The 11,307-nt window shown below is 36.2% G+C and overlaps 1 protein-coding gene across 1 annotated transcript; it reads left to right on the forward strand.

Annotated features, from left to right (window-relative positions):
• Positions 1-1,636: 1,636 nt before the first annotated feature.
• Positions 1,637-11,240, forward strand: ndc80 (NDC80 kinetochore complex component). The gene is made up of 17 exons (XM_027011633.2): positions 1,637-1,687; positions 2,989-3,082; positions 3,247-3,327; positions 3,787-3,907; positions 4,116-4,288; positions 4,403-4,505; positions 4,869-4,958; positions 5,440-5,533; positions 5,860-5,960; positions 6,308-6,452; positions 6,600-6,805; positions 8,830-8,982; positions 9,084-9,173; positions 9,346-9,438; positions 9,852-9,982; positions 10,094-10,196; positions 10,836-11,240. The coding sequence occupies exons 2-17, from the start codon at positions 2,994-2,996 to the stop codon at positions 10,959-10,961; spliced, it is 1,899 nt and encodes a 632-aa protein (XP_026867434.1). The 5' UTR covers positions 1,637-1,687; positions 2,989-2,993; the 3' UTR covers positions 10,962-11,240.
• The last annotated feature ends 67 nt before the right edge of the window (positions 11,241-11,307 follow it).

Consider the following 11,307-nt stretch of genomic DNA (forward strand, 5'->3'; position numbering starts at 1 on the left):
TTAAGCAAAAAGACATACTTTTTTTGCAGTATTTCCACAAAGGATTTCCTTGATAGCTACTTCTACCTAGGCACTGTTGTCTGCATATTGTGTAGCTAACAATCTATAGACTTCCAAATGTGATACTGAATGCATTTGTCAACTATCCCTTAATATTTTATGAGTTTTGTAAAAATGAATAAATAAGCAAATGTGAATTCCATAAATTTTAAATGCTTAGTATAAATATTATAGGCACATGTTAATTTATAAAATAAGGGAGTAGAATATGGCAAAATACCCTCTGATAAGCCAAGAAACAATACACAGTCATTTAAGAAAGGTGAAGCTAATGAAGATGATGTGAAGACAAATTACAAGAACTTTGTTGAAAATTGTGCTTTTATTAAATTTATGTGAAAACCCTTGTAAATGATAGCATGCTTATTCCTTGGATTCTTCTTTTTTTTAAGATAAGCACATAGTGATAGACCTAAATGAGAGTTATATTGCTGATCAATTTCTAACCTACTTCCACATAAGTAGTAACATTTTAATGAACAGCTATTAAACATCTGATGGTCAAACATTTACTTACTTTTTGAGTACAGAGGATAAATGTCTGTGGTGAAGTCTTCTTGAACCTCTAACTCATTGCATGTCTGTTTTACTTTGTTTTCTGAATTCCATGAAGTTACCATATTTCTAATAATTGCAGCCAAAGAAAATTAAATGTTAGTACTGTTTACTCAGGGCACATGTGGAGATCTTCTGTTTGTGCAAAGAGTGTCATTGAACTCACTGGAATTTGATTGTGGGTGGGCTTATGTTCGTTCTGCACTGGTATATGTAGGGCAGGCTGAGAAACCTTATACTCAAAGCGTCAGTTATGGCCAGATTGTAATTGTAATCAAGCAAGAGCATGAAAACCTGCAGTCACACCGATGGTTCTCCACCCCTGATGACTGAGCTAAAGCAAATAAGGACAACAAAGTTTGTGTTTATAAAGAGGGTTTCTGACATTAGAAAACCAGGGTGTAAAAAAAGGGGGAAAGCAGGCAGACAAGGTGCTCATAACACCGCAGGCTCAATTCTCAGGAGCACATACACTGTCAGACTGATACATGCAATTAGATTGTAATGGATAATACTACCAAATGTTATAAATGTAGGAAGCACACAGTTGTCCAGAACATTGGTGTATGAGATTACACCAATTACAAACTCCAGTAGGAAGCATTCTCCAAGTAATCTCCACAACCAATTATGATTCAGTGATCAGGAATCATCAGTCCAGAAGACACTTAGTCCAACTCTAAAGTCATTTCTGTCTGAATTCAGTCCAAAAACTTAGTCCTACTTACAGTTTCCATTAATACAATGTTTCCCAAGTATCAGTCCTAATATTTTTCTTCAGAAGGTTTTTGAATGTTATGCCATCATGGAGATGAAAGCTATTTGAAAATATGCTACAACCGAAGCAACGCGCCTCTAATTATTTAAATTAATTCGTGCGCTCAAATTAATACATGGTCAACAACAGCAATAATAATCATCATCATCATCGTCATCCTATTATGGCATCGCCCAGGCTCAGTTGAAGCTGTGATGTCACGGGTGTCGTCCGTTGATGCGTATTGGCGGAAATTTTTGAAAACGGCAAGGGAGGAACAGTAACGACGGAGTTGGATAGCGTTGCATATATAAGGTATTATTGAGGATTTTTATTGTATGAATTCACTGTGTCTGTGTAAATATTTTCATTGGCATTTTGACTGCTTTGTCCAGTTTTAGTAGTTGATATTAATAAACTAACCTAGCTAGTTAGCCTTTTCAAATTTGTAACGGTGACTAGCTAGCTAAGATAGCTAAAGGTAAACGGTCTTTAACCCCTATGTGGTTTCTAAACGTCTGTTGAATGTTATAAGATTTTATTGTCTCTGCACTTCAGATGTGAGCGAGCTAGGTTATCTAGCTAGCCAGCGCTACATGTCTAATATCTCAATATCTCAACATTTCTAATTTGATGTTAATTTAACGTATTGACTAGCTAGCGGTAACTTGCTATCATGTTTGTCTTCGTCCGTAAAGGTTAGCAGTAGCTATGCTGGGTTAGCTAGTTAGCCATTAGGTTAACAGTTTTAATAATTCGGCAACACTGACTTTTCTTATGAAAGACAGTGATTGCTATAACCTTAGTATTCCCGATGACCGTAATAGGTAAAATATTATCTTAAAGATATTTTTCTGTCATTCTAATTAATGAAGTGTTGTGAAGATTTTATTTCGCTGCAAAGGAAAAAATAAAGCCTGTCATTTTGTGTTGATGGCCTTTCATTCTCAACAGAGCTAATTTAGGCTTCAGCCATGCTGTGTAATGGCTAGTGAATTCAAAAACACAAGTCAAAAAAGTTCCAAGTAAAGATCTGAATTCTATCATTGTGTTCAGGCTCTTATTGTACCATTAGTCCATAGGTTTTGATACCAACCAGATAAGGGTCCTATGTGGTTTCGTTAACTTGGTAGACTTAGTAACTTAAGTGTTTCGATGGGGCAACTATCGTCATGAAACCAGTTGCTAGTTAGATCAGTTGAAAGCTGATTCAACAACATTATATCAAGATTGTACATTCAAATTCTATCTTGAGCAGAACAAGGATGCCACAATGCCTGTTACTTGTTGATATTTCATGCTAGATAGGATTTTTTGCCGTTGTGTTATGATGCTAATGGTAATTTAGGACGCACTTTTAAATTCCTCATTATATCATGTTTGTAAACATACAGTAGTATGTTTCAGTTCACCAGTTCAGTATGTATTGTGGCAATAACAGAAAGCAGTTGGTACCAAACTTTCAAAGCTAGCAGTTAACACCTTAGAACCATGGGGCTCCTGAAAAGGTTGAGTTTTCTCTGCAATAAGATGATTGATCCAGTTATTTTGAAAAGTTTTAAAACTAGACTCTAGTACCCATGTGCTTAATATTATATTTTGCTCTCGCTTTAAAGTAAAGATGAGCCGAAGACCTAGCAGCAGATATTCGGAGATGCCACTGCGTGTGACTGACAGCAGAATGAGTTTGGTGAATGCCACACCACAAAGGTATTTGTGTTAATGTGTTGGGAGTTTCCTACATTGCATAGAGTTTATGACTGCAAACATTTTATATTTGTTTACACTGCTACAGAAGTCTGTGAAATATAACAGTTTGTGCTAGATTTTGATTGTTTTACATATTTAAACATCATCTTGCAATCTTTTCACAGCAAAGATAATGTCTTTGGCAAGTTGAACATCCCAAAACCTCAATCTAGTACTTCAGAAAGAAGGACCAGCTTTTTTGGAAAGTGAGTTTTTTGGAAAGTCTGCTAAATGCCATAAATGTAAATGTGAGTCTGTCTGTGAATTGTGCAGAGTGCAATAAGCGTTGGCACTATCTGCCAATGTGTGTGCTATCTGTAACAAATATCTGAAAAAGAATCTCTAGTGGTCCTGTGTAAATGCATCATTCTCACAGTTGTAGAATTTAGTAATTTGTAGAATTACTACAATATGTAGAATGTAGTAATTTTGCCTTCTGAGAAAATATATTTGGTGGGATTACTTAGCTGTGTTACATTTCAAGGTTGGTACAGTATAATGTACAATATTAAGTCATTCTTCATTTCTTAGCAATATTTATAGTTTTTAGCTGCTGGGTTGGTAGATTGCCTACAGAGTTTAAATGGTTAAACCAACTTGTTGTACTCCCCCTCCCCCCATATTCAAAGTTCCAGTGACAGTCTCCTCCTCTTGTTCATCCACAGAAGTGCTGGTGGCCAGAGAAACAGCATGTTTGGGTCCTATGGAGGCCCAGAGAAGATGAAGGACCCCAGACCACTTCATGACAAAGCCTTTGTCCAGCAGTGTATCAAGCAGCTTTGTGAGGTGTGCTCAGTGTTAGTTAAGGAGTTTCTTTTTTGTAAATGAAAAAATACTCGGACATTTATTGAATTCTGAGGTGTTCTCCCTGTTTTATTAAACACTGTCTTGCCTTGTTTAAATGCTGGAAGTGAGACAGATTAATCTCATGGACCTTTTGAACGAAGCAGTTCTGGTTTGCTCAAATGTCTTATTTTTCATTTTTGCTTTGCAGTTCCTTGGCGATCATGGTTTCCCTGGAACCATCTCAGTAAAAGCCCTCCAGTCACCTTCTACTAAAGAGTTCCTGAAGATTTTTGAGTTTATCTACAGTTTGCTGGACCCTACTTTTCAGATGCCTACTTCCAAAGTTGAAGAGGAGATCCCTAGGATGTTAAGAGATTTAGGGTAAAGTGAAGTTTTGTGAATTCATGATGTGCGATGCAGTCCTCTTCTTACAAAATGTTTCCAGAGATCCCTGTGTTATTTTGACTGCTTAAAATAATCACCCTGTTATTTCAGGTACCTATTTCCACTGTCTAAAAGCTCCATGTACTCCATTGGGGCTCCACATACCTGGCCTCAGGCTCTGGGAGCACTCCTCTGGCTTATTGATGCAGTTAAGGTATGTTCAGTCTGTCGATGATCCTTTTACATTTCAATGAGCCATAGTGCTATGTGAGTGGTATTCAAAGATGTGCACTTGGGGAGAGCCAAAACCTTCCACAAGTGCCCATAACAGCTAAAAGGTGGTGTTGCTTTCGCAGTAACTGCAGCATTTGAAGAGTTAAAAAAAAGATTTTCTGCAAAATGGTGGTATATGCATGATACGATTGTAGATAATATTGCCTTGATATTATATCATGCATGCACAAAGCACAAAATTAATAATAATCGTTTACTTTAGATCCTTTTTGGTGATCTAGAGTATGGCATGGCTATGTACAATGCTGTGGTGATCAGAAATTTGTTTTAATTGGTCTTACAGATCTTTAACAGTTTGAGAGGACAGGATCTGCTGTTTGCAGACTTTTCAGATGACTTCTCTGAGCTGGAGGAGGGAGTGGAGTACAATAAGGTAGAGTGCACTTTTTCAGCAACTACTTGGAAAGCAGCATTTCACATGCAATCCTTGATTTCTTACTTTAAAGCAATCTTTGAGCAATTTAGCCAGTAATGAAGCTGACATCTTTTAGGAATACTGTTTTTGTTAGACAATAATTACTATATTTATTATGACAATAAAATGTACACTAGTGGAGTAATGGACATCCATACATGGATGAAATATCCATCAATACCACACGTACATACATACATGCAGCAAACGTTCATTCCTGTAAAGATACACACATATTGGTGAAAAGAAGAGTAATTAATTGCAGAGTGCAGTAGTGGAAGGTTGCAATAGTTTAAAATTAGTTAATAAAATAAACTTAAATCGATTACAGTAGAGTCTTCTGGGTTAAGTACAGAACTGAAAGACATATTTTTGTTCCCTTAATAGTTAAAATAGATATTTTCAGTATGTTTTTCAATATTCTGAACTGGGTCTACAGCTCTTTCTAGACTACTGTTCAAAGACCTACAACAAGTTCATGCAGGGAGCTGACACCTTTGAGGACGAAGATACAGAATACCTTAGCCATCTGAGTGAGTGATTTGGTCACCCCATTAAGGCCAGTCATTTTGAAAAATTTAGATTGCTTGCACGACTTTTCATTTATAATGAAGTAAGGCAATTGGGATAAGATCATGGGGCATTTTAAATATTAACACTGACATAAATTTAAGCCCTAGTAACAGTATGTTAAAAGTTACTAAAAATAAACCAACAAAAACGTTTTCTATGTGAAGCATAATGTTGGTTTTTGAAAAATATATGATATATAAAATAATATGAATTGCTGTAATTTGCTGTTATATGTTGTTAGTCTTATATAATTGTGTGTTTGTATTGGTAATGCTGATGCACACAGAGAGGCTGTACAATGTGGATGAAGCTCTACTGGAGTCTCAAAAGGAAAAACACAGAGTGCTGATAGATGAATTGGAGAGAATGGAAAAAGAAAGCCATACTGTAAGCCTGTATTTTAATGGGACACTTGAAGCTTCAACAATGCTGCAAACACCTTTCACACCTGGAAACATGTGCTTCAATAATATCAGTTAAATATTTAGATCTCTAAAGCCATAATCATTTTGTACTTATTCACCATGGAACACTTAGCCAGATGCATGAAACTTTGTTTTTCCAAAAGATAATGTCTTTTAAAAAGCAATAAATAAAATGTACATAATATACTCAACATTATTTGCAATATTTGCACTTTAATTAGCGTTTCACACTATGTGGGTGCTTTCTCACATGCATTAAAACTGGTGTTGCGCACTCTTTATTTATGTATTTATTGCCTGTGTGTGTAGGATCGCTTAATGGGACAGAGAACTGAGAAGCTAAAGTTGCAGACTGACCTGCAAAAGCTCCAGAGCTACCGTACTCACATGGAGTCATTTAAAAGCCACCTGGAGAAAAAGTGTGCAGGCTTGTCTGAGGAACTGGAGGCTACTGGTATGAGCTTCTCTATTGCAGCAGAAGAGCAAAACAGTTATTTTTATGTAGCTTCTAACCAGTGTTCAGTGTTTTTGAAAGGCTCCTTAGTACCCTAAGTATTAAAAATGGTTTGGCATGGTACTGTCTCTGTGTGTATCTGTATAGACCTACAATTGGAGGGTCTGAAACAGGAACAGGCCAGACTACAGCATATTCTGGTGAATCAGAAATTCACTCCTGCTGACATTGAGCGCATCAACAGGGAGAGGAATGAACTACAGCAGACCGTCAGCAGTCTGAGCCGCAGTCTGGAAGAGGCTCAGCAGCTTGTATGGAATGAGGAGATAGACATGTTGAAAACCATACAGAGGGTGAGTAGCTTATTGAACATGCATTCACTTAATCTAACCTAATGTGTGCGATCTTTTGTATAATCAATTTACAATGTTTGTCATAACCAGTTGAATCCAGAAGATAGATTTAGATGTATGTCAAATTCACTACAGTAGGAATCTGAATATCACTAAATAAAAACAAATAGCTTGTGCTTTTATCTCTGTAAATATTATAAATGGAAAACTATTTCTTCACTTAAACAAATGTTTATAGTGGTTAAGGTACTTGACTTGTACTCGGAAGGTTGCTGGTTCAAGCCCTAACACTACAAAGTTGTCACTGTTGGGCCCCTGAGCAAGGCACTTAACCCTCAATTGCTTAGTCATAATTGTAAGTCTCTTTGGATAAAAGTGTCAGCTAAATGCCATATATGTAAATGTTTTGCCGTCGAAGAATAAATACATTTTGAGGTTGCGGCTTCTGCCACTGCACTCAGTCCAATTATCTTCTGTTTAGTTACAGTTTCTTGATTATTCTTGTTTAATGTGTAATATTCCAGTGAGTCCCTCAAGTTAAAGTTTTCATGCAGAATACATCTCCTTGATAGTAGAGATGGCATGATACAATTTTGTCTATACTGATATAATACCGATCTTGTATTTGAATATCGCCAGATATTGATACCGATCTGACTATATTTAATCAAAGACCACTGTGGAGCTGTGATTCAGTTGTGAAACTTAGAATGCTGGGGGCTTTTTTGTGTGACATATATTATGATACTATATTTCTACAGATATGGATATGACAGGAGATATGGGCTTTATCAGGATGATGGATAAAATTATTTTCAAAACAAAAAACTTAAGACAAGCATTTTTCCTTCTAATCCCATACAGCATATCTTAGTGAGGTCGCTCACTCTGCTCAGTATGTTTTGCCTCACTCACTGACTCTTGAAATGTAAACTCATTACTGATGCAACTATAATTCCACGTCAACTTAATACTAACATTATAACTGTTGTGAATTTCAGCGGTAAATTGTAGTTCTATCCACTACACACCCCATACCCAAGGTACCAAGTGAGCAGACAGAGAGGGGCTACCTCTCTTCACTTGAGTTCTGCTTAAAACCATTAGAAACATGATCTGATAACGATTACAAGATGGTTATTCTTTCTAGCCAAAACAAATTTCTATGGACAAGGTTATCTTAAATTATCTTATTTTCCATCTTATTTGAATTTTTTAATTACTTTTTTAAATGACTTTTTCTTAGAGTAATTTAGAGGAGAGTGCTTTACTTGTTCAGTTATTCTTTCTCCTCTCCAGCTATTTCTGTTACTTTTCTGGTGCTTTTTCTCCTTTCCCTGAATCTGAATTTTCTTTACTTCCCAGCCAAACTGGAAACAACTTTTTTTCCTTTTTTAAACAGATTAATAGATAAGTCACTGTTGGTCATGGCTCCATGGCAGTATACAGTGCTAAGATGCTATTTTGTCTCGCTGAAATGCTCTCGCTAAAACGCAGATAAACTGTTCCCCCACACTGGGTTATAAAAACTAGATTATAGCAATACAAATCATCACATGTATGCAACTGCATGGATCTTTGCATTTAAACATAATAGTTTTAGTTGTTAATGTCAAGAAAACTCTGCAGTTAAACACTGCATAAACTGCTCAAACGAACATGGCTGTTATCACATGACCTGCAGTGGCCTTCTGCGAAGCACTACTGTGCTATTTTCAGGCTGGATTTGTGACAGTATTGGATTGGTTTCCTTAAAACATTTCTCCTAATATCTGATCCTGCATTTTTCGCTGATATTGGCCCAATTCTTAAATTTGGTATTGGATTGGTTCCATCTCTACTTGATAGCCTGTTGTTAACTGCTTCAGAAAAGTAAACAGAATAAAGTAGTATTTCATTAAACTTCATTAACTGGATAGTGGGAAGCTACTAGTTTTAGTTTTAGATGCTGCTCCTGTTGTTTCATTTTTACCTGGTTTTCTATATGAACCAAAGAAATAATTCTCCCTGAATATCTTCTGTAGGCTGAGGTGAGGTTAACAGAGTATCACAAGCTGGCACGCATGCTAAAACTCATCCCGCAGTCAGCTGAGAATGCCTGTGGTCATGACTTTGAGATCAGGACAGTGAGTGACTATGGCCCGACCACTGCCACTCAGATCAGAGCACAGATTCAGGTATGGCTGAGTTTGCTACCACAGCACACCCACACTCAAAAGTTTAAGGTGGAACTTTGCTTTCTATATGAATTTATTAAAGTTCTAATGTGTGCTTGTAGAATCCTCTCAAAAACATGCTCTTGGATGTAGAGGAGGAGTTCAGCAGTCTGGCCAATATGAAGCTAAGCCTGGAGGAAACAGTAGAGCAGGTGTAGCAACTCTCTTACACTCATTGACATTCTAGGTGTTGTCATATATCTCCCCCCCAATCCACTTTTTTTTTCAAAAAAATATGGCACTATATATATTGATAGTAAGACAGTTGGTAATGACACTCACTCAGATGTCTGTGAAGATATAACCTCTCATGGCTTTCTACAGGTAAAGTCTAACATTTCAGAGAAGGTAAACGACATAAAACAGCTGAAGGAGCAGATTCGCAGGTTGGACCTGCAGTTGGAACATGACATGCAGGTGCGTCAGTTGAGGTTGGGTCTTTTTATTTTAGATATTAAAGTAATGAACCACTTGAACATGTAAAGTACTTGAAGCTGGTAAAACAAATATACTGATCTTTCAAATATTCTGATACGCATTTGGCAGTGTGCTAGAACATTTCCCCCCCCAAAACATGCTCATTGGCCTGTCTCAAAAAAGCCAGACTTGCTGTTTGCTGTTCAGGTAATGCCTGACTAAGTTTGTGAAGGAAATTCAAGAAAGAACTCATAATATTCAGGATGGTTTTTTACCATCTACTCCAGCTCTTTTAGATAAAAAAAAAAAAAAAGAAAAATAGAAGTTTAAAACTAGCTATGTTTAAACCCTAGCTATGTTAAACAATGGAGTAAACATGAAATAGGTTAATCACTGAATTATGGTTTGAGTAGGAGATTGCTCATGAAGAGGAAAAGTGGGCAGCAGACGTGGATGCTGCTGAAAGCCACAAGAAGCTCCTAGAAAAGAAAGTCATGGACGGTTATGAGGAAGCTGAAGAGCAACTAAAAGCAACCCAGCAACAGTGAGAGTCCAGCAAATACCCTCCTCCTTTTCTCATTCTAGCTACTGTATTTCCATGTTTGTACCAGTAGGGAAAGTAGAGAAAGCAGAGAATTTTGTGTTTCTCCATCAGGTACCACCTTGTTCTTCAGGAAACAAAAGAAGAGAGTCGGATGGTAGCAAACAATTTGACACACATCTACAGTGCGGCAGCCAACCACTTGGTTATAGTTGAGGTAAGACAACATTGAGTTCATGGTCATCAACTATGTTTACCTCTGCCTAGCACTGAACCCTGTGCGAAGGTCAGGTTAATTACAGAGGCACTAACCTAAAAATCGATGTTGAGGTACCAAAATGTTGCATGAGTGTGCATTTGTAAGGAATAGGTTTGTGAATATTCTGGATATCTGCAGTATATAAACCCTTATACTTAAATACTGGCTAAACCTTCTTTTGCTGTATTGTCAACCAAAAATTTTCTGAAGCTGCTAATCAGTCTTATTTTTATTTTTAATTTTTTTAGAGGTTCACATGGAGTTTGTTTTTTATATACATGACTGTGATTGTTTGTTTGTTTTAAACAGTTTGCTTAGTGGAGCTGCTGCAATATAAAATTAAGATTATGTTGACTAAAACAATAATGAATTGTCTTCATTTATTATTATGGATTAATTATGAAATTATGAAAATTAGAATGTCTAAGGACATTCTAAGGACATGCATGTCTAAGGACATGCAGAAAATCAAGATAATTCCAAAAGGATTGTTTAAAATGTCTACAAATCTATCTAAAATATTATTTGGAAACAGAATAATTGTATTGTTATAGGTGCTGTGCAAGTGTTTTTACATTTTGTGCATGTAACTTTCAGAAACTTTGCAACGACCAAGTTAAAAAGATGGACAAGATGAGTGAAATTATCAATGAAGACCAAACAGTTCTCCAACAACTGAAAGAAATGATAGAAAATTTTGTTGCTAGAGCAAACAACATTTAATTCCTTAAACCTTTATTGACCTAATTAAAACCACAATTTTTGTAAATAGTTTTGTACTTCATTACTAATGTTAGGATCCCCCTTCCCTTATCAGCCTTAGTTATTAAAAAAGCATTGTACTTGTACATTATATAATGTGCCCTTTTGTTCAATAAGATTAAAAAGCTTTGGGGGGTTTTTTCTTGTTATTTTAGAAAATAAAATGAAAAGCTTTGTTCACCTTTATTTGAAATACATTCATTCAAACCCAATATGCTAATTCTGACAATTATGGATCTATTATTGCAGGGGACACTAAAAAAAAAGTTAACACAAGGAACATTAAAATTCCAGAAAGGTTCAATTT

This window comes from Electrophorus electricus, chromosome 13, assembly GCF_013358815.1.
Source record: "Electrophorus electricus isolate fEleEle1 chromosome 13, fEleEle1.pri, whole genome shotgun sequence".
Taxonomy (NCBI): Eukaryota; Metazoa; Chordata; class Actinopteri; order Gymnotiformes; family Gymnotidae; genus Electrophorus; species Electrophorus electricus.